The 23,476-nt window shown below is 35.4% G+C and overlaps 2 protein-coding genes and 1 non-coding gene across 3 annotated transcripts; 1 reads left to right on the top strand and 2 right to left on the bottom strand.

The window, feature by feature from the left end:
- Positions 1-35: 35 nt before the first annotated feature.
- Positions 36-3,007, bottom strand: LOC117779796 (adhesion G-protein coupled receptor G4-like). Its single transcript, XM_034616111.1, has 2 exons — positions 2,110-3,007; positions 36-1,141 (listed from the first exon to the last, which is right to left on the bottom strand). The coding sequence occupies exons 1-2, from the start codon at positions 3,005-3,007 to the stop codon at positions 36-38; spliced, it is 2,004 nt and encodes a 667-aa protein (XP_034472002.1).
- Positions 3,008-6,259: 3,252 nt separating this feature from the next.
- On the top strand, positions 6,260-6,331 carry Trnad-guc. Its single transcript has one exon. It is a non-coding gene; the product is annotated as a tRNA-Asp (tRNA).
- Positions 6,332-10,645: 4,314 nt separating this feature from the next.
- Positions 10,646-21,135, bottom strand: LOC117779795. The gene is made up of 11 exons (XM_034616109.1): positions 20,201-21,135; positions 20,050-20,139; positions 19,847-19,960; positions 19,289-19,488; positions 19,089-19,213; positions 18,898-19,031; positions 18,683-18,814; positions 18,244-18,387; positions 15,937-16,502; positions 14,921-15,087; positions 10,646-11,050 (listed from the first exon to the last, which is right to left on the bottom strand). The coding sequence occupies exons 1-11, from the start codon at positions 20,639-20,641 to the stop codon at positions 10,980-10,982; spliced, it is 2,184 nt and encodes a 727-aa protein (XP_034472000.1). The 5' UTR covers positions 20,642-21,135; the 3' UTR covers positions 10,646-10,979.
- Positions 21,136-23,476: the final 2,341 nt, after the last annotated feature.

Genomic DNA, 23,476 nt, shown 5'->3' with positions numbered 1-23,476 from the left:
TACTTATTATTAAATAAATAATTTTTAAAAGAATCTCAACTTTCAACATTTAAGTTAGATTGTTGTTTTCCGATTAAGAGATGCAGCCAAGCATCTCTGGGGACCTTGTCCAGTACAACAAAGTACACAAAGAGTATAAATCCTTGGATTGAGGCCGTAACGCAAAAGATAAAGTTGAAAACTAATCCCAGTTCGAGGTAGGAGAAAATGCCAAAGATCCAGGTCAGGCCGAGCAGAAAGAATAGCAGGACGAAACGACGATACTGTTCCAAGAGAAGTTGACAGTTTCGATTCTGCATATGGGAGATGCTGTAGAAGATTCTTCCGAACATATAGACATTGGCGATTAGTACCAATCCGATTGGCAACAGGACGCCATAGACCAAGCCACGTCCTGATGGATAACATAAGGTGCCAATGTCCCCCTCATCCTTAAGGGGTGTGTACGAGCTGGAGTCGATAAAAAGCAGCAACAATGTTGGTATCAGGGGCATCAGCCCGGCTATAGTTGCCATACGGAGCACCATATGCTGTGATCCCACAGCAAAGACTGTGACAAACAATTGGTATTGCCGGTAGCCGATGAGCAGCATCCACATGAACAACAACAACACCGAGTACTGCAACAATGCACCCAAGGCAATGCATTCAGCATGATCCTGAATGAATGAGAAACGCCACACCCATTCATTGACATAGACGATTAATAAAAGCACAAACAGCAGCCACAGAGCCAGGCTCAGATTCAGCAATAACTTTGTTGTTCGCTGTGAACGCCAATTCTTGGACAGCATTGCCGTTAGCCAAATGACCAATAAGCCAAACAGCGAGAGTCCACAGCCAACAGCCGAGACGTCATCCAGCCTGGATTCATAAGAAAATGACTTCTCCATATCCTGGTCATCTATTCTCCCCCGTCGCTGCTTAAAGCTGCCGCCCACGAGAAAGGCAAACTGGGTCAAGTGGGTCGTGTAGCAAACAACAATTGGATCATCACTCGATCCATTTTCACTCATTGTAATGCCATCCTTCTCCCACTTATCGTAGTTCCAGTAGCCGCAAAATGAGTCAATGTCTTTCTTATTCACTTCCACGTCGATCTCGTTACGCAGCAGAAATACCAACGGATGGGGCAACGTGTCTTAAAGAGAGAGAGAGAGAGAGAGAGAGAGTATTAGAGATATCCTATAGATATTATAGATAGCACAAGGGGAGAAAACGGTTCAAGTTTAAGATGACAAATTTTTCAATTTGCTTAAAATCGGGCGCTTTAATAATATTCATACATAGTCTTATCCCCAGACATTGTTTCTTAAGCTCTTCTAGAACGAAACGAATTCTAATTTGTTTGCCTAATTAAAGTAAAATGAAAGAAAAAAAACATACAGGCCTGTTCCGGTTTTTACTTTCTATTTTATTGGACTTCAAAAAATTTAGTTTTCACGTTAGATTTTAAAATTATGTTTAAACACTTTATTGGACTTAAGTTCACCAATTCAAAGTGAATTCAATACGTGAAATATTTCCAGATTGAAATAAGGACAGGCTAAAGATTTTCACTTCCGACAAATCTTGCCGAAAGTGAAAACCGGAACAGTTCTAGTCTTATCAAATTTTAATGAGAATTGAAAAAATTTACTATCGCTGGTATCGTTGAAATAATCAAAATACATCACTTCATAAATTATTATTATATTAAACAAAGAAATTATAAAAATTATTATAAAAAAATATTTCTTCATTTATTCATAATATAATGAATCAATTTCAGCTATACTTTACAAATCAACCAATAGTCATTAATATTAACCAAAAAAAAATTGAAACTCATAACATAGTGATTATTCCTCTAGTTATATTTAAAATGCTGAACAAAATTATGTTTGTCCAGACATTAAAGTCGTTTATTATTTGTACGTTTTTATAACGTACATGTTGTCATTGTCTAAATTACAAATTGAGTTTTGCATTTGAACAAATGCAGCGTATTTGTAAATCAATATTGCCTTAACATAAATATACCCATAGCTACCTTATCATATAATATCAGTTATCTTGACAATGCTCATTACTTGTTCAACTATGATTAAAGGAAGAGACTTCACTTACCAGATACTTGGGGTATATCAATAGAAAGGACATGGCTTTGTAGTATTGCCTTTTCAGTTTGTAGGTTCGTTTGAATGAAGAACGCATTGTTTGCATAAATCTTGAAGATTAAATATGTAGCTCCAGATTTTTTCAAAGCTGTCCACAGTTCATTTGTTAAATAAGTGGCAGTCTGCAGGCCAGGTTCATCCTTCAGATCATTCAGATTCTGATTGGCGTATAGTAATTGGTACCAGAAATTATGATGCTTGCAGTTTTTTCGACCATGTCCTCCTCGATCGTAAATGGCAATGCCCGTATATTTATTGCACTCAGGATAGAGATAAAAAACGCCGAGACTTCCCATAATTAAAATCTGAACACCGTTATAGACTTTAACATCAACGAGATTACTCGGAATATCAATGGGTTGCTGTTCCTTGCAGCTTTTAAGTGGTCCCAGAATTTTCGCTACTTGATTCATATAATCCTCATAGTTGAAAATCAACTCATTTGTGGCATTCATACGTGCCGAGAGCTCTAAAACCGAGCTATCCGTGGTCAACAGTTGATTGTACAACGTAATCATTTCGTTGCTGATGTTCTCGTTCTTTGGCTCTTTGGACACTACTTTGATGATCCTGTTAACATTCATCACATCCACAGGCTGAATATTGTGCTTGGCCTGGCTCACAATTCTAGTAATATTCTGCACAATATCTCTGTAATCATTCGGCATTAAATCGCGAAAGGGAACTCCCTCAGTGAGTTCCACGCTGATTTCATTAAGGCTTTTACTTATTTCATTCGCTGCCTGATCAAACTGGCAGGTGACGTTGCCCAGATGCTCCCATTTATTGTTCCCAAGACAACGACGCACCACTGGAAGACCAGTTTGATTCACACACAGATGTCCCATCATCGCAAAGTCATTGACGTAAGTTAATGGAAAATAGTTCTCAAATATTGTTAAATTTACACTACCGTTCTCATTGTGAATTTCGTAGAAATGCTTAAAGTTTTCGCGCGGACAGTGTTCAATTAATTCCGTAAAAACCGAGATAACACTTAAAAACAGCCATAGAAGGCAATAGTTTATTAGGAACATTTTCAGTTTCCCAGTAAATGTTTAAGCGTTTAAAATCCTTTTCATAACAACTTTCCGACTCTACGTCCACGAACGTACTAATTACAGTTCGACTTAAATTAGATTTATATTTATTAATTAATCATATTCATAAACCACATGATTAATATGTATAGCTTCCCTTATACGATTAATAGGTACTTTCAGTGTTGCCAACTTTTGTTTGAAAAAGCAAAACTGTTTTTGACGGAGGAACGATGCAAAAAAGCTGAAAAGCTAAAAAATAAAGCTGAACAATTAAAAAAAAAAGGCATAAAAAAAGCTAGTTTTTCAATTCCTTTATTTTCTGTATTTTCTAACGAGAGGAGAAGAGTGAGCTCGCAAAATTAGTTGCTCAGAAATAAACTGAAGAATTTGAGCAGCAGCTGCTTCTTTATTCATAAGATATGAATAATTCCATCACCTTCAAATTCAAAGTATTTGACGCATAGGTTCCCGAAACAGTCAACTAGAGCAAACGATGTTTTCACTATATGAAAACTATAATTGTCACTAGGTTACTATTAATAGTACACTTGTAAAATTAAATTGTCTGGTAAGCATACATGTTATACTTTGGGCATATACAAAAAAAGTCTGAAAAAAAGCATTTCAAAAAAAAAAAAGTCGGAATTCCCGCTGCCCGCTGTTTGCAAATTTTCTAGCAAACTAGCAACACTGGGTACTTTGTATAGTGTTTCAGGTGGTATTATAGTTTTGTCAAGCAATGTGTAACCTATTTAAGAAGACTGTTCATTGCAAACTTTCTATGTTTCTTACAATAAATAACTTCCAATTTTAAAAAATAGAACATAATTTGAAGGACAATTATCTAAAAATACATATTTATTATTTTCTCATTTAACTTTTTGGTTGAAAATATTTCCACATATTTAATTAAAAAACTAAAATTAGGTTTCTCCTAATGCTTTTACTTTGTTTTGGTTGGTTTATGACTCAAAGCAATCTCTCGCGATAAATAGTTGACGTAATTAAATGACGTGAATTACAATAAACATATGAAACTGTTAATAGCTTTAGACCTTAGCCATAGCTTATCTTAAGTTCTTGTTAATAATGTAAATAAATAAATAATGTAAAAAAAAGATTTTGTAAAAGTTGAATGTACAGGAACTTGAGTAAAGAGACACCCAGACCGTAACCTATGTCAACATTGACATTTGCGAGGATCTTAAAAAATTGTCAGGCATTCCTTTTAATCTAATACCAAAAAAAAAAAACCATGGTAAAGACTCTGCAAAAAAAAAAAGCGGCAGCTAAGTTTAAACAAAAGTTTACGATACTTTTTGTGACAGACAGATTTTAGATAGCAAATAATAAGAAGACAAGCAACAGGAAAAGATCTGCTTGTAAGAAATTCGAAAATATAACAATACTTTCGTAATATCCCATACCGTTGAACAAAGCATATTTCAGCATATAAAAAAAAACAACAATCAAGCAATCTGCTTAAATTTATCTTGAATTTTGACAGAATGACGCTAGAAACTGTGTTTAGTTTGTGGGTAAAAGTTTGCCATGTGGTTTAATACCACAAAATGTTGATAACGTGACGTTGACATGCAGCTAAAAACTATTCAAATTTGCATGCTAATGAATGCTGTGAAACTATTTAAACTTATGCTGGGGTGTCTCTACTAAACAGCGACATTGCAGTTTTAATACATAGTTTGAAATAACATCAGAAACTTGTAGACAAGTTTAAGGAGAAGCTAGTAGCCTAGAGTAATTAGATTTTGAAATTCTATGAAATTGATTAAAAAACGAACTGGTTTAGATTAGCTAATTTCATTGAAGAATAACCAAAGTTCTAATTTATATATATAATATTAGCATTTATATATTTTAGGAATTTTCTTGACGTGAATGAACTCGCTTAAATAATGTGCAAACATTGTCAAGGACATTGCAGTTCAATGGGCCAAGGACATTTTAAACGGCTTTCAGCCAGCGGAAAAGTCATCGAGTACTCGCATTTTGTACCCCTGTTTATCAAGTCAACTGTTCACTCATTCACTTTGGCCTACGAGTTGCACCTGTCGATGCATTCATTTGAACGCGTTGTTCTCGTATTTGAATTTGCACTTCACTCGGAATGCATTCATGCATTTCATAGGGCAACTTTTAACCAAAGTCAAGGTAAATTTTGCCAGGTACTAACTGGTTCATTGTTTAGAAAAGGATGGTTCGGTTTCGTTGATAGTGCAACAAATAGATTCTGGTTTTAAGAGAAAATCAAATTCAACTTATGAACAAGATAAAAAAGATAAATTCGGTCGAGGGGTCCTTCTTTGGAATTGCACATCCCGACAGACAAGAGCTACTTTAGTCTGCATTTTATGAGCACTTATCCGTGTCTCGGGTACTCAGCCAACTCTTTCACGAAATTCAATTTGTTTATTTGATAAGCTTTACCCAACAACTTCGAAGACCTTTCAGCACAATTTGATTAGGATTAGGCTACTTAAACATAACAGCGACTGTCGCAACACTTAAAAGATTTTGGTCCAAATCTATTTGCACTTTCCATTCATCGTACAACAACTGTGAAGCAACATTTTGTGTGTTGCGCTCCCTTCTGCCATAAAAGTATAAAAAGTCAATAAAATTGTCTGGCGGGTCTAAATGTAATTATGCCAAAGCAATTGTTGGCCGTGACCAATAGAAACAAGTGAGCATACTTTCATTGTGAGTATTCCAGTAGAATAATCAGATATAAAAATATATCAAATAACTCAAATTGTTTATAATTTAAATAGTGTATCATAGCTTCTTTCATGATCTTAAAATGAATTTATTGATAGATTGAATTATTAATTGTAACTAGCGCTACGTGTATAAAAAACTTACGTTACTGCACTGGTCACGAAAATATAATAACATTTATAATCTTGGTATATATGTACATTCTATACATAGGCATACGTAAAAGAAGCAGATATTTATAGCTGCAGTATTATTTATTGCGATACATTTCGAAACTTGAAAGTCTATTACTCGCATTTAGCTGCCACATTCTCCATATCCTCGATAGTATAGTGGTTAGTATCCCCGCCTGTCACGCGGGAGACCGGGGTTCAATTCCCCGTCGGGGAGGTATTTCATAACTTTTGTAGGACTGCATTTTTTTTTTCTATTTATAAAAAACGGATTTAAATTGAGTAGCCTACAGTTACATAAAAGCCGGAGCGACTGTTTGAATTAATGAAGAGAATAAGTAAACATTTTTGCAGAATCATCCTGCTTATATTTATTTACGTCAAAATAAAACGGTACATGAAATAAATAAATCTCGTGATTTTCATTATATAAAACAAAATAGAAAATAAGTATGTAATTAACTAGTCAGCTTTTGTTGCAATGACTTAATCTAAAATAAATCATTAAACATTCTTTATATGCAACCTTTACTAAAGCATTCATTCATTCTACTGTAGCAACCTCTGTATTTTTGATTTTAAATTTTCTATACAAGCAACTAGTATTGTCTTTTTCTATTACATTTCCATACTTCCATTAAAATTGAGAAAAACACAGAAAACCGATTTCTTAAAAATAAGATTAATTTTTAATGAATATCAAGATGGGAAGGAATCATCTGATTTCTGCAGAAGATTCAATATTCATAGCCTTACCACTAAATAGCTTGTTTTTGCGATGAATCAGAGACAAACTGTTTTTAATAGACTTAATTGATATTTTTTAAACAAATAATACGCAATGTAAAATGTAAATGTAAAATTTATACTCCTATTTTCTATATAAGCAACTTTTCCTATATGGGAAACTTTTTTTTAAAATAGGTTTATGCGAGTTGATTGTATAGAATGCTTACCGTATTATAAAATATAAAATATTGTCTAAAATTAATCAAGCGCATTCTTTTCGACATCTCAAATTTAACAATTTCTTCGTGATTCTGTATGTGGCAGTGACTTAATGCAACATACTCGTAATCAGCTGCAACTGTCTGAAAAGGGCCAGACTTCACATACGAGTACATATTAAAAGTTCGCCTTGCATCTTCGTTGGCGTTTTTGCCGCCAATTAATGGGTTACATGTTTGCTGTCGGTTGGCAAAACTCTTCTATTGCGGTTTCATTAGTGGCCAAGTAAATGGATCGAAGACTGCGTTCCTTTTACCATGCCACACTCAGCGGTTTCCTTTCCTCAGAAAAACTTTCGCAATGCCAATTTTCTTTTACAAAACTTTTGTGTCGCGTTTTTCCCATTGTTGCGTATAAATTGCTGTCAATTAGTTTAATTGTTTTACTTCTCTTTTTTGAGGTATTTTTCTCGATTCCTATGCTTGCTGTTTTTAATGATGACCATCAATGATAAGTTGCTCAATTATTTTTCAGAATTCAATAAAAGAAAAAACCAAAAATGATTGTACTTCAATAAATTGGTTTTTCATGACTAAGATCTAAGATTTACTTAGAAATTTCTTACTTATGTTGAATTTACATTTTTACATTTTCTCGTCAAAACAATATTTTATTCATACAATTTGTTAATTAGAATTCTTTATAACGAAATAAAAAAGAATGAACATTTTAATGCGATAAATGTCTCCCAGCCACATAACAATTAAATTTTATAGCATCTGCAATGATTCGGTTTGAAAATTTATCTGCGCTTTAAAAGGGGATAAAATGTCACAACGTGTGGCAGGACAAGAGTTCAGAAACTTGGTGACACTCCACGTAATCGGGAATTATAACATAAATTTTAATTAAATCCCACACACTCTGACAAACTGCCAAATGTATAGACAGAGCAGACCACGCAGACCACATTAAAAGATTTAAGAAGGATTTTCCATAGCTTTAATGCATATTATTTATTTATACATTTTGCAAAAGACGATTTACTCAACACTAAACAGCTTTGGTCATATTATTAATGTTTCTTTTATTCTCTCTTAATACTAATTAGAAAAGTTTACAAAGTAACTCAGATCCAGTTGATTGATGGGGATTACGAGTAAATTTTATGGAAAGAAAATCGCGATGTGCGATGAGGACAGCTGCATCAACTTTGAATTATATTTTCACATTTAAGAGTAATTGTATTTACTGACTTTTATTTTAATTATGCTTATAGTCACCCTTCAGTTACTGCTATTTTGTGAAAAACTTGTGCTTCACTTAACATTTATATTGGCTGCAATTTTCAGTCTGCAATTTGGCTATTAAAGTGTTGGCTACATATATGGAACATCCTCGTCCTGCCCTGCAGATATTTTTTTCTCTTTCTGCTTTGCTCCTATATTAACATAATTGTCCTCCAAGGATTTTCAGCTGTAGCACAATAAAAGCAAGTACAATGAAAATAAACCATGTCCACTCTGTCCTCTGCCATAACTGTGCGATACTCCACAGCTTGTGTGTTCATAAAAGGAGCATAAACATTTTTATGACCTTTGCCCCTTTTATTCCAATATCTAATGTACAAAAGAAAAAAAAGGTTTATCTGTATTAAAGCGTTGGCAAATGTGCTGAAATTATAGTTATTATATTAGAGTTAGACGAGCTTAAAATTGAGTTAAGGCAAATCTGAGTGTTTTAGTACAAAAATGTCGAATAGGCGATAATCTCTAAAAAGATATAAAAATAATATGAGAGAAAGAGAGAGAGGGAATAGAATATAAATATTTTTTATTTAAAAAATCCAGAGGACAGCAGCTAATAATGAAAGACTTTCCGTTGTTCAACTGTATAGCAACAATTTTAATTTAATTATATGTTTAACTTACTAATAGAATACATTTTATTATCGCCTGTCTGTTTGCTTCTGCAGTGTCCGCAGACTAAAATACTTTACACTGCATAATGTAGATGTATTTTAGCAAGCTGCCAGTTTAAATTTGAGTTAGCTTTCATCTTCAATGCCCTGAAGCGGTTCAGCAGGAAGAGATACTGCCCATTATGATATCATGACGTCATGACAACAATTTCCTTTTACTAAAATACGTGGCTGCAACCGAAATGATGTCGCAATGGAGGGCTAGAAATGAGTATAATGATGACCTACATATACCCCTCAGTTAAAAAGGTAAAGTTTGCGCCTGTTTGTAACGGATTTACAGGGTATATTTATAAATAGTTTTACCTAAAATTGATATATTTTGGCAGTAGCCAACGATTTCTTTACAAAGTGATCAATAAATTATGTCAGAAGACATGTGTGTGCAACGAACAAAGAAGAGGAGGCAAAACCAGAGAGAGAACAAAAGCAAGCAGCAGAAATTCGATTTGTTTTGAACTGTGCACACTTCCAACATGTCGTATGTGTAACAAGTGTTGCACATAAATTTGGCAAACCGCAAGATAAATAAAACTCAAAGATGCATGATTTAAGTTGTGTTTTCGGCTTTGCAAAGAGTTGGACAACAAATATCAAGCAATTTGGTCCAGATTGAACAATTTATCTTCATCTGTAATTTGCATAAAATTTAACAGAAGCTTGTTGTTTGTGAAATTGTTTATTTGACCGAAAACCGACGCAATGTGTTAAATATTGCTTAAAATATTATTATTGTTGTTACACATTGTGTAATACACAAAAGTGAATATTTGAAAATTATATGATGAGTAAAAGTTTGTTGACTAGTTTTACAATTGGCCAGGCCAAGTAAACAGACGTTGAACACTTTTAAGTTATCCGGTGTACTCAAAAACTAATTTAAATGCAAAACAAGAAAACATTTAAATGTCTAATTAAAAGCAATGTAAAAAAAAAAAAATTGAAAAAGTAATTAAAAATCTATTTAAATTCTGTTGTTCCATATGAAATGCTTAATAACTTTGAGCCATTTCCTTTCTAACAAAGATAATTTTTCCAATTTTGTTGAAAGGTTATAGCTGTAAATCCTTAAAAGCTATTACATGGAATGCATTAGGCTGCATAAATATCTGCTGACTGTAACACAATTCATGGCCTCGCAAAAGACATTACTTGCACACACTATGACTGTAGTTATACACATTACCACATACACACACACCCGCACACCCGCATTTGGAGGCTGCAGTCCTTATGGCATGTTGTCTTTTTGCTTCCTGTGCCATCAGACATCTTTGACACTTGGGGCTTTGTTACTACCAGAACGATATGCGTTTGGCTTTCAGTTTTGGCCATAAATTCGCACACACAAGAAATTTGTTGGCAACGCCAGAGACTTGAAAGTTTTTGTTCTTTTAACTTACATATACATACATATGTATGTTCAATGGGAGATTATGCTATTTATTCCAGATATGTGTCTATTTGTGAAAAATTTGTAAAGAGCAAGCTACTCTCTGTCATGCTGAATTTTAATTATTATTATTATTTCTTTCATATTTAATTTTCATATTAAAGTCTTGCCTGTCAGCCTGTTTCTGTGGAAGAATTTAATGATTTGTATTAAATATCCAATATCTGACTTAAGTCACTTTATTAAGAAATTGTAAAAATTGTTAAGCAAAATTATTATGCCAGGACTCAGAACATCATTCAATCAATCAATCAATCTGAGGAGATGAACGCCGCTCACTTTGGCCGTTTTCGAGGCGGAGTAAGCTCGGTCAACGTTACCGGAGGCCTCCACGAGGAGGAAGTGAGTCGACTTGAGACGCCTGATCAATAAGGATCGCGCTGGGTTTAGCCTGCAGAAGCAGTCAGCAGCTGTGCCCCATTAGTTTAACGCCTCCATGGCCTCCATGCGATGTTATTGCTCTTCTAAATTCGTTTTCGTTACTTAATTTAAATCATACATTAGCTTCTCAGCATTGTTGGGTTCTTCACATTCAAAGGAAGCCATCATAAGATCTGCAATAGCAAAAGAAAAAAGAAAATTAGTTTAATAATAATATGCATAGGAACTGTGTATAAATAAATAAGTAAATAATACGATCTGATCTGATTAATCTTTTTTAAGATTCACAGCATTTTCTTTTGAATCTCACTAACTGTCGAGTGTCTGGTCATTGGTTAACGAGTTCTGCTTGACCTGACCTCATTTTGGACATTTTCTGTCCATCTGACTTGGGCTTCAAGTAGTGCAAAGACTAACAAGAAACCAAAGTGGATACTTGTAGCAGGAATGTAATATTTTAATAGACAAACAAGGAGAGAAAAAGAAGCAACATAGCTTAATAAAGTTACAGTAAACTGGCGGCTGGCCAAAAAAAAAATATGTAGAGGAATGATGAAATGTGTGTGCGTAATACGTATGTTGAGCAAATGTAACAAACTGTGGCAGAAATGTGGCAGCCATGTCCAATTCGCACCATGAGGCCATTAAAATTCTACAGTGGTGCATAACGCTTGGCTTCGTCGTTGGTCAACAGATGTCTTCTTGACTTGCCACAGAATGCCCATCCTTCGCCTATACTCAGTTGTCCCTCTCAGTTTATAGGATTTAAGCCCGCATTCTTCTCTGCTTGGGCACAAAAAATTACAGACACGCACGTACATGTGGTATCAACATTTACGATCCCCTTTCCCAAAAAAAAGGGTTGCCTTTGTTTGTGAAGGGATTAAAATGGTTGGTTATGGTACGGGTATCCACATTTTCTTGTTCAGTTTTAATAGAGTCGTGTGGGTAAATATTCTTTTTTCTCTACTTTTCTTGGTCAGATGAAAATTTGTGCAACTTCGCTTTATGTTGTTTTTGTTTTGGTTGTGGTTGTTGTTTTTGTTTTGTATATTTTATCCCACAGACTGTGCACTTGACTCATGCTGAGAGTGTTGGACCTAACAAGCGGTTCCCTGTGTTGGGTCAACAGATTGTCGTCTAAAATATCAAAAAAAAAATATTTGTTGGCTCTAGACCACAACATGATTGCTTCGCAGATTTCATTTTTGAGTATAGAATGTCACAAAATTTGACTTATGCAGCTTATTTTGTCATGGTTTGCCTTGGAATTTAAATTTGATTTGTGGAATGTGCATTAATTCTATTCTCAACCTTTCTAAATATTTGATTGCATGTCAAGATTCAATTAGCTGACTGTGAACAATTTAATATACTTTTCTTATTCATAATATTTAATAGAAAAATTCACAAAGCTGTGAATTCGAATGATTGACATTGTTAGCAAAATTAAATAATTAAATTCAATATTATATTTTGTGTTTAATTTATATTATAAACATATTTTACCATAATACTTAATTTTAATTGTATCAGACATTGTTAATACTTTATCTGTTTTGAAGCCGATGTGTCTAACTTTTATCTAATAGAATTGACATAATTTTTAGATAGTCTTAGGAACCACGCACTGCTTGCAAGAACTCTGAGCTGATCGAAATACTTGAAGCCACTTTTCAGCTTGTCAATATGTCAAGGAAAATCCATCCGCGATAAGTGCATTTTGCAAATTCTAGAGCTGTGCAAATTACTTAGATAACAACGTAAATAACTTGACTGGAAAAATATTTATTTATAGTATAGCGGGCAGCATGAAGGCAAAGTACGAGTAGCGGTAAGAGCTGCATTTAACTTATCAAGAAACTTTTGGGAAGTTCTACTTGCATTTCCCGCTGCTGTCGTTGGCTTTAAGTTTACCTAAACTTTCTTGTTAGAGGACAGTTTTGAGTTTTGCGGTTCGAAGCCAAACTGATTTAGAAACTCGTGCTGGACTAAATACTAACCTTACCACTGGAAAATAAGTGGTTTTTACGCAAGAATAAATAAATAGGTATAGCTCTTTGATGTCAACAAATTTGTCGAATCATTTTCAGTGAAGTAGCTGAGCATAAGTTAATATGAAAAAGAAACTTTATTTTAATGCAGGTAATAGACTATACCTAGAATAAAGTGGAAGTTTACATACATAGAATTACAAATACTTTTTAAATATTATAGTAATTTGTTTTGCTTATGGCAATGTTAGAAGTTATTTTAACATGTCAAATTAAACTGCATTTTGAGATTACCGAGATATTCTATCCATTTTATCTGCTCATACTCATACACTGTAATTGAAGTTCATGCAAAGTTTATCAACCTCATTGCTTGTCTTGGAAACTTGTCAGATACACCTGTGCTCCTTGCAAAATAATTCATTTATTTCTGATTGTTGTGTCAAAGCACATTGTTCGACTCAAAGTTTATCAAAGTTTTCTCACCTGCTTGCACTTTTCACGCACTCTGTCTAAAATCTCGAAATATCGTAAAAAGCTGCTCGTACGAGTACGAGCTCATAAATTGCATTTACCTTACATTAAGTTGCACATCATGCACTGCATTTCAATAAACTTTTTGGGCAACATACACGTAAAAGGACTCAGATGCAGCTGAGAGCAAAGAGTTGAGCCTTTGCAATTTGGGTTTTCAGAGCGACGGCAAAAAAGTGCTGACTCAGTCATAACTTTTCATTCTTTTCCTTGGTCGCTGTCAAGATGCACCAAAGACAAATTTTTTTTTTTTTTTTTGTAGTTCGACTTTGTTGTTTGTCGCCTGTGGCAAAATTCTTCAAAGTATCCTACGCTTCCTGGGTTTTTAATGAGTTCGGTCTATGTGGACCTTTCATTTTAGCGCTATGCCTGGTTCTCTATTTCTGCTCTTTCTTGATATAAGTATTTTTCATTCACTTTTGATGTCGTCACCGCTGCTTTCCTTTCCTGCACTTTGTTTGTGTGAAAAACTATTCGTTCTTGCATCTCAACGTGCAGTTCGTCGTTGACAGCTCGAAGAATGATTTCAAAACTTTTGTTATGCTTCAGTTGGGCTACACGTGGTGTAACTTATTGTAGGTGTTGTTCTCGTTGTTATCCTTGAATTGTCTCTTAACCGTGTTGTTCTTTTCACCTTAAGTAAATACGAGAATTTACAGACAAGAGCTATTTGTGTAGCTTTCATCATGTTATTTGAGTCGGAAATAATCTGAATAGATATATCAACTTGAGGGTGGTCTGTCTATGTGGTACAATAATAGCTTAGTCTTTTTAGATTATATGAATATTTATTACCCTTTCTTTTCAACCCTCTAAAGGGGTTTGAAAATTAATTATTGTTATTGAAACTAAACTGTTGGCAAGATAAAAGATACTTGGTATAAAAGCCAGCCAAGTGTTAACTGAATGCTTGAACCTTTTTGTGGGCATAAACTGTCCATTTTGCCATTTTATTGCGGTTATTAATTTGAATTAATTTCCCGGCAAATGGCGTTGCCGCCAAGAAATGGAAATTGATTGTGCGGGATGTTTTAATGGTTCCCACTACAGTTAAAAGCAACATTAAAAAAATGCAAAATATATAACGTACTATATAAAAATAAAAGTGAAAAATATTTATAACTTCTGTAGGTCTCTTGTGTTGGCTTTAATTGCCTCACTTGTGGAAGTATGTGCGTGTAGTGTGTGTGCTGCCAGCAGCATTGCATTTAATTTTTCATTTAAAGCATTCAACTCTCAACACACACTTAAACACTCACACACATACATTGACACATACACAGGCACTTTTCCGGGCCACTTAAAGTCATTGCAAGTTGGCCGCGTTTCACTTAAACTTCGCACAAAACAAAACAAACACTCAAATGCCGACTAGGGCCAGTGAAAAATGAGAAAAATGTGGAAAATGCGATAAAGTACGTGGAAAGTGGATAGAATAAAATGTGAAAAAAACAAACTAGCAACTAGCAAAGTCTGCCTGCACTCGTTGAAAGTTTGACTTACAATATTACTTACCCGCTTCGCTAAGTTTTGTAGTTTGTTGCATTTGGCAGCAGAAGTGCTCATACTCTCCGCTAGATGGCGCCACTGATGGCTTCGTTGCCTGCATGTGTTTGGTAAAGGCCCCAACTATAGCCGCCATACGATCGAAGGCAATTATATTGATGTGGCCATTTGGTAAGCTGCAAAAGAAGAGGGAAGAGGCAGCTGATGAAAATATGGTATAGAGAGCAAAAGCTTTAGCTGTGCATTGTCCGTCGACGATTAAATATTCCCCAGCTGCAATTAAATGCAAAGTTCACAGTGCAATTAAAATCAGCGCCTGCATTGGCTGCCCGTCAATTGTGAGTTTGATTAGCGCATTGAAGAGGCGATTTACGCACACGCATCATTTGATTTTGATTTCGAATCGAATGCAGCATCGAAAATGTTTGAATGAATGATTCTCTGCCATCGCTCGATGACTGAGCGTGAGGCCAAACAAATTGCAGTCACTGTTAGCTTAAAACCAATTGATATCGAGTATGAACTCGACTAACAAGCACTCAGTACAAACATACGTATTTAAATTCAAATGCGAGAAACTCGCTTACATAGATGAATTAATATGAATTATATATAATAGTATTCTTATCGATATGCTATACCCAATAAATGTTTATAGGGTATTATTAGGGTGCTTTTAGTGTAAAAGCTGCAGCGGTTTATAAATAAAATTTAATGGAAGCTACTACAACACAAAAATTGATAGATATTATGTTAGAAATATTTTCCATTGCTTCGGGGCGTGAGTATTGATATGAAATTGAACTCTTCAAACTCTTTATTAACCAGACTGTGATAAATTGAAATTAAATCGATACAAGAAAAAAGCATTTCAAATAAATGTATAAGTCAATACGTATGCGCAATATTACGCATACGACTCGTCGTTCGCTTCGAGTATATATTTGATTTGTTTATTTTCAAATTAATTCGGTCAGAGTGAATAGGTAAAGTGAAATGAATAAAGATACTTCAATCGTACTTACCGCTGCAAACAGTTTTCGCGTTCGGCCAGCGCCAATTTAACAATATCCGCAAACACCGGAATAACAACCCAATCGTTGGGTTTGCCGCAAACCGTTGATGTTGTTGTTGTTGCCGTTGTTGTTGATGTTGTTGCCTCAACTGTATCCGGCTTGTTGGTGCTGCCAGCCACAGGCATGCTTAGAGATGCCATCTCCAATGGAGTGGGCATTGCATTCAAGCCGGAAGCGACTGCTTTGCCAACTGGCTGCCCAATGACACTACTTGAGGGTTTCTCCCTCAAGTCCTCTTGGTCAGTTGATGCTGGAGGCGTTGTTGCTGTTGTTGTTGATATTTCTACTTCTACTTCTACTTCTACTGCTGCTGCTGCTGCTGCTACTCCTGCTGCTGATGATGCTGATGAATTTTCCGTTATCAAAATGAGCGTCTTAGCCTGCTTATCAGTCCTTGGACTCAGCTGCTGTTGCTCGTTTAGGACAATTGCCTGCTTCTGCCATAAATGTCCATGTCCTTCGGCATGACGTTGCATGCAATCCAATTGTTGACATGTCATTTGTAATTTGCTCCACTGTAATCAAATCGATATACTTTAATGAATAAACTCTCTCTCTCTCTCTCTCTGCCTCGCTGTTTGTTTTCTATCTAAATGGAAAAGAAATCTCTAATTCGTTTTGTTTTTGTGATATTTGTGACTTGTTTCGGAAGTGTTGTAAAAGTTTATGGTTTTGTTTTGTGTGCGAATTTTATGTTCGTCATTTAAGGCTTTGCATCGAATTTTATGACGTGACATTTGGCTTTTCTCTATCTCATTCTCTGTTTTTCTGTTTCTCTCTTTCTCAAAAAACAATTTCAATTCAGATATCTTTAAATTGCACAATAATTACAAACAATGTCGAGGAACAAAACTGGAAGGGGAGGATACATTGTAATTGCAATAACTAATAAGTTTATAATCCTTGAAAAGTCTGCTTTGTAAATTTATAATTCAATTTGGAATTATTAAAGAGTAATTCATTTTCTAATTTTAAGTAAATATTAATATTTTTGTTATTATACATTTTCTAATATTATTGATTATCATCTCTTAACTCAAATTAAATTAAATCAATATGAAGACATCTAATGACATTCAAAGTTAAATTAAGTGCTTAACTAACTAAAATGTATCCCCTTACTTAATTAGAACTGTGAATTCCCTATATTACCATATCCTTCTTTCATATGCGTTTTAAAATTTCATTGTATAAAGAGGTTCATTAAAAAATGTGAAGAAAACATTTAAAATAATTATAGTTAATTTAATAAATATTCCATGCATTTTATCATTTGCTGCTATCGTTGAATGTCGAGTCATAAACATTTCAGTAGCCATAAAATGCAACTGCGCAAAATATGGAGAAAAAAATAGCCAAACAATGTAAAAGCCACGCCCACATCCCTCCCTCTTCTTTAAAAAAAGAGACGGTGAATTTATGGAATTCCGTTTTATTTTTCGTTCAAAAACTTTTTGTGCGTCCCTTGTATATTGTGCAATTTACGCCTTGCGCAAAAAAAAAAGGTAAAATGAAATGCAAGAATTGAAATGGAAAAGTTGTACCCAGTCCATAATGAATTAAATATGAGCCAAAGGCATTTAAAGTAGCAAACGAGTTGTAGCAAGTGAGTTGCTCAAAATTTCAACAGCTGACCAAAATGATGAACGGCAGTTCCTAAGAAAAAGCAATCCATTAACTAATTAAAAAACTATTCAAGTCAAAAAAACACGACTTGCATTCATTCAAACTGAAATGGATGCATCATTATACTCGGAGTTTCGCTCGATTACCAAGTTTGGGTACTCGCAAAGTTCGAGTGCAATTTGAAGTAAAAAGTGGGAAAATATATAAACTTGATGAAAAATGCATAGTGACACAGCGTGGGATGATGCCACTGTGGTTACTTGGGCGTGGTCATCCTATTTTCTTTTCTCAATTGCATTTTTTGTTCTTCTGATTATGTTTTGGTGGGAAAACTGACAGCACGGAACAGTTCATGGACAATGACAAGAAAAATAAAGAGATATAAGCTAAGCTCATAATATATATAGCTATCAATTTATAAAACTCGTTTTGAAACAGAAAAAAATAGCTACAGCTAGATTGCCGAAGATTCATTGTCCTTGCAGATTCTTTCTATAGCGAATATATTTATAATTATGTTTTACTGACTCCCTAGATCAAGTTCTTTGTATTAAAAGCATAATACACATTTTAAAAGAGGGTCAAGTTGGCTTAAGGCAATGTAAAACAATTAACCGCTAACATACTCACCGTTATTTTAAGCCTGGCAATTGGCGGAGACTCGAGGGACTCGAGAATGGCCGTGGCGCTATTGTAGTTACCCACTAGGAGGCAATACTGTGCCACTCCACTCCACAGCTCCACAGTCCGACTGCGGTCCTCAATTCCATTGCTCTGTAAATCAGGAAGACAACGAGAGTTTGTTTTGTTTGTGGCCGTTACAATAGAATATGTTGACCACGTGACTTGGCCAAAACTTTAACGAGGCCGTCACGACAGACAGTCAACAGTCGACAGTCGACGGACAAAACTAACGATGGCAAAGTTACGGGCAGCATAAATTACATGCCAACTCGTGCTGAGAGCAGGATGAGTTTGGGTATGGAATGGAATGGAGTGACTAGAGGTCAGTCCATCAACGACCATGTAACTGTGCATATCTGAGTAGTTGCTGTTTGTCTGAACTCACCTGTAGTATCTCATTGCAGACAAACAAACGCAGACGTGCCGACCAGTCCAGATATGTTTCCAGATTGCAGGTCTTCTTTGGATCCTGGACACCTGGCGGTGCACCGGATGTGATTGGTTGGTCCCATTTCTTCTGTTGGCATGGGATAAAGTTCATTGATGTCGTCACATTAATTATACAATTTATATAAAGTGATGGTTAGTGTCTCGACTTACCTGCTTGTCCAACAACACCAGACTGCTGCATTGCAGAAACTCCTCTGGGCCAATATGCTTGGCCAACTTCTTTTCCAGCCTACACAGGATCTGGGCGTATTGCGTGGCCGTGGGGCAGTTTAAAGTGCGACGAACTAATTGACAGACAGGTGGATAAGTTTTGTTTAAGCCCAGTTCAAAAAGAGGACAACTCACCTTCTCGTTGTTGCTCTGACAGGCACGCAAATCGGCCTCATGTCTCTCTAAATCAGTCAAGCGTTTAAGTAAGGCACTCAGTACTTTCGAGACGACGTCTTTTAAATGTGAATTGGAGCAACTAGAATTGACAATTGATTTTATTTGAATGGAGTGACGTTAAAAGAGTGAGATTTATTCAGCATTCAGCACCCACCTGGCAACGATATGTTTAACATGGTTCATCATCCGCTCGTCACGATAATCGTATGGAAATTTCTCCGTCCACTCGGCCAGCAGGACAACTAATGATTCCAAGCATTCAAAGCTCTCGGCTATCGAGTCCAAGAGTTTGCCGAGCAGCTCATGTGGACGCAAAAATAAACGTGATGATAATAAGAATGAGAATAGAAAATCCTGCAAAACATAAACATATGGGCAGGATTAGTTCAAGTCGACAGTGAAGTTGATATTGCTGAGTTCTTAAAATAGACGGAAAGGGAGATTGAGTGAAAGGGAGGCAGAGAAAGAGAAAAATCGAAAACAAAAGGGATAAATGATAGTTTTGGTATTCCTATTCGTTTACGTATTCCATAAGCTTCATTTGCTGTGATTGTGTTTATTTATTCTAACTAGCAAGCTGATTTCCTACTTCTAGCATTCCTGCATTATTTTCTCCTCTTCTTCCCAAGAGGATAAATTTACCGCACATTTACATACTTGCTTATTGAATTCATTTAACAAATTATTGCATATTTCCTTTGCATTATCTTACCTTATCCAAATCAATGACGTTCTTTGGGTTGAGTATCTCGGGAAATGAGTTTAATGGGCCGGATATAATGCGTCCATTTATGTACATAATGCCACCGACACCCAGAACAGAGCTCTGTCAATAAACATTTCATTAATTACAAAATCTGATGTGAAAGCCAACTAATCAATATAATTATTAATAATGCAATTTGGTTAAATTACCTCAAAATTGGCATCAGTTTGGTTGCGTTTATGGGGAGTTTTGGGAACATCATATTGAATGGCATCAACATGAGCTGCGGTTGTTGCCACCTGCAACGAATGTTATTGGATTTTTGACCACAACAAGTATAAATATTCGTTGACTTTGTACCTTTAACTGCTGAAATCCTAATTCCAAATCGAGTGCACTCAACTGTTCTGCACTATGACGACGCCGGAAGTGCATAGCTGTCGTCTCGTTGCCTGGTCTTAGTCCCAGTCCCACTTCTAATCCCAATCCCAAGCCGGGGAGCTGTGCCGTTTCCGCATTGAGCAAGAAAATGCCCACATCCGGCTGAGGTGCTGAATCCTCCTCTCCTCCATTGCCACAAAAGGCATTGTCCTCCGTGTTGGACTCGCTGTCAGAGCTGCTCTGCGGACTTCTGCTTCGCCTTCTACTCGAATCTTGATGTCGTTGTCGTTGTCGTTTTCGATTTGCCGCCTTGTCTTTATCGCGATCCCGTTGACCACGCGACTTTTGTAGCACGGTCTGCTTGCAACGTGTGGCACAGACGATGGCCGATATCTTGCTGGCATAAAAGTACATCGCCATGTGTCACGTTGTAAATGCCACAGCTCGTAGCACAGTCATGCCTCTTTGCTGTTCCCGACTTTGTTGACGAATGGGCTGTGGGTGTGTGCGTGTGCGTGTGTGTCTGAGAGAGTGTGTGATTAATGCATAGGCATGCCCAGCACAGGTGAAAAGCTGTTCCCTTCTTGCAGCTTTTTCTGGAATCCTTCCAGGCACGTACAGCTTCCTTTGCTTCAGGTGCAATCAAGCGTCAGCTGAGAAGTTGAGGAATTGAGCTGGTGACGGAACTTATTGTTGATTTTTAGCTTCCTCTTTGCACTTTATTTTTGCTTTCTTTTTCTATAAAGAGTTTATTAGCTGTATTCGACTTTTGTGGTCAATTCTGCCACATTACTCATACGTCCTGTACCACACACAAAATCACACAAGTCAATGGCTGGAATTATTATGCCCTTGGGACCACTTAAAGCAGTCATCAAGGCTACAGATTTCTGTATGTTCGACTCATCATCAATAAGGGCGGAACCTCAGAGGGGACAGCCTTCCCATTCATTACTTTTTATTGCACCTCTCTATAAAAACAATCATCAATTGAAAAAGCGTCAAGTTTTTTATTAATAAAACAAACTTTATGAATAGTAATATTGTGTTAATAAAAACAAATATTAATTGATGGTTCGAGGCGTTGGCAATGTAAGAATAAACTTCAAAGAAATTTACCTTACGGACTTCGACAGTTTGCAATGGAGTATTTTTTTGAGGCGCACAAAGCGCACAAACACTCTATGGATTTTACGATAACACATGCATTAAAAATTAAATATGCTCAGACATGAATGTGCGAAATATACTGAAATATACGAAGAGTACACGCGTGCAACTGACAGACATGGGGAAATATATTTACTTATTTATGAGAATGTATGGAAAAGTGTTTTTTTTTAATACATATATCCTCACACCTGACCAAATTGCTTATGGAGATAAGACGTTCGATTTTACATGCTTTTAAAATTGGACTTGGATTTTGAAGATGAGAAAGTCTTTATTGGCAATTTGAATAAAAATAAAATTAGAATAAAATTGTAATGTTCCTTATGCCTTTACGAGTCAATATTTATACATAAAAATACGGAATTAACTTATTGTTTAGTTCTCAATCTATCTATCTCAATAAACTTTAGAAAGAAATTTTGAGATAATAGAGATAATTTAAATAATCTTTTCTGCTTCACAAGTCTTGCTTATATTAAAAACTACGCAAAGTATTAATTTATTGTTTGGTCCTTAATCTATCCTAACACAAATTTGAGCATATTGTGTTGCCTACTCTTAAAAACATTGATTATTGAGTCATGTTCGTGGTGTAAGTGCGCTGTAAGCTTATAAATACACTTAACTACAATATAAACAAGTATAAAAATGAATTCAGCCACACAGACAGAAACTTATTAAAATTCCAATCATGTATATGGATTACATTTCTTGGCTTGTGACTTGAAATATTTTTGATTTGAATATTGACAACGCAGCAGCTGAGAAGCATTAAGGCTTAAAATCGCAATCCCAACCCTCATCCCTTTTCAATTTTACTGTCAATATTTTTCCATTGGACCATTGACTTTACAATAGAAATTTTGTACACATTTTTTGCCATATCAAAGGCATTAGCAACGCCTTTCTGATTGTCCACACACTTATGTAGATGTAGGTTTGTGTGGAAAACGAAACATTCTGGTCTATAGAAAATCGAAATAGGAACCCAGACAGCTGTGGGAGGGATATTGAAATTGATATTGGCACTTGAGTGCTTGTCTTAGCCATATTATTTATGGCAAATAACTTTGTCGAGCCTTTATGAATACGCGATGAATACAGCTGTTATGCTCGTAGTCACTTTGGCCAAGTTTCGTGTGTGGGCCTATTGTGTGTGCCTATTAACGGTTTCAGAATACCCAAGTTATTTTCTCCAGCATAGTTCATTAGCAAGACTTTATCAGCATTTTCTTTATTTCTTACTTAATTAAAGGTAGCGCTTAGGTAAATTTACTTAATGCTTTGTTTCTCAGTTGTTATCGAAGAATTTTAATTTTTTAACTTAATTTAATTTTCGCACATTTCCACTTGCAGAGGAAAAACAAGGAAAAGTTTTAGTCTGAACACAAAAACAAGAGCAGCTACTTAAAGATTCTTAAATCTATTAGCATAAGACCTATAAAAGAAAACTTTTGCAGACGATGTTGTCAACAAGGAGAACAGCAACAGCAACAACAGCAGTGACAACAAACAACAACAATCGACAAACAAATGACAATAACGTCAACAAATTGCACTGGTTCTGCTTTAGGGAATGGAAAAAAGGAACGACAAAAATATCTTATGATAAGCAATACAAATAAAGTTTTTAAATAAATTTCTTACAATTTTGCTGTGCAACTGCAAATCTCGATAGTTGTGATTTATTCTAAAAAACAATAGTTGAAGTTTAAATTCAATTACACTTTCAAAACTACCACTGCAATATTTAAAAGACTGAGCTAGTCAAAGTCAAATATACAAATTGTCTTTTTTTTTGGTCGAAACAATTAAAAAAAACTACAATACAATTGTCACTACCATTGTTCTTTTCACAGAACACTTAAGTCGTTCTGCCCTTTGTTTAAAGTTGTGGAACAAGTCGTTTTAAAATCAACATTTGCCATAGATTTAATTAGCATTTTTAATGTTTTTGTCTTGTGACTCGACGAGGGCAGCAAATGAGTGCTAATAAAAGTTCTAGAATTTCCAGTGGCTTGTCAAATCTGTGCTATTCATATGCTCTTAATGGACCTCTCACTGATTGCACTTTTAACTTCA

Source organism: Drosophila innubila (genome assembly GCF_004354385.1).
Source record: "Drosophila innubila isolate TH190305 chromosome 2L unlocalized genomic scaffold, UK_Dinn_1.0 4_B_2L, whole genome shotgun sequence".
Lineage (NCBI taxonomy): Eukaryota > Metazoa > Arthropoda > Insecta > Diptera > Drosophilidae > Drosophila > Drosophila innubila.
This window is presented reverse-complemented; position numbering and strand designations above follow the sequence as displayed.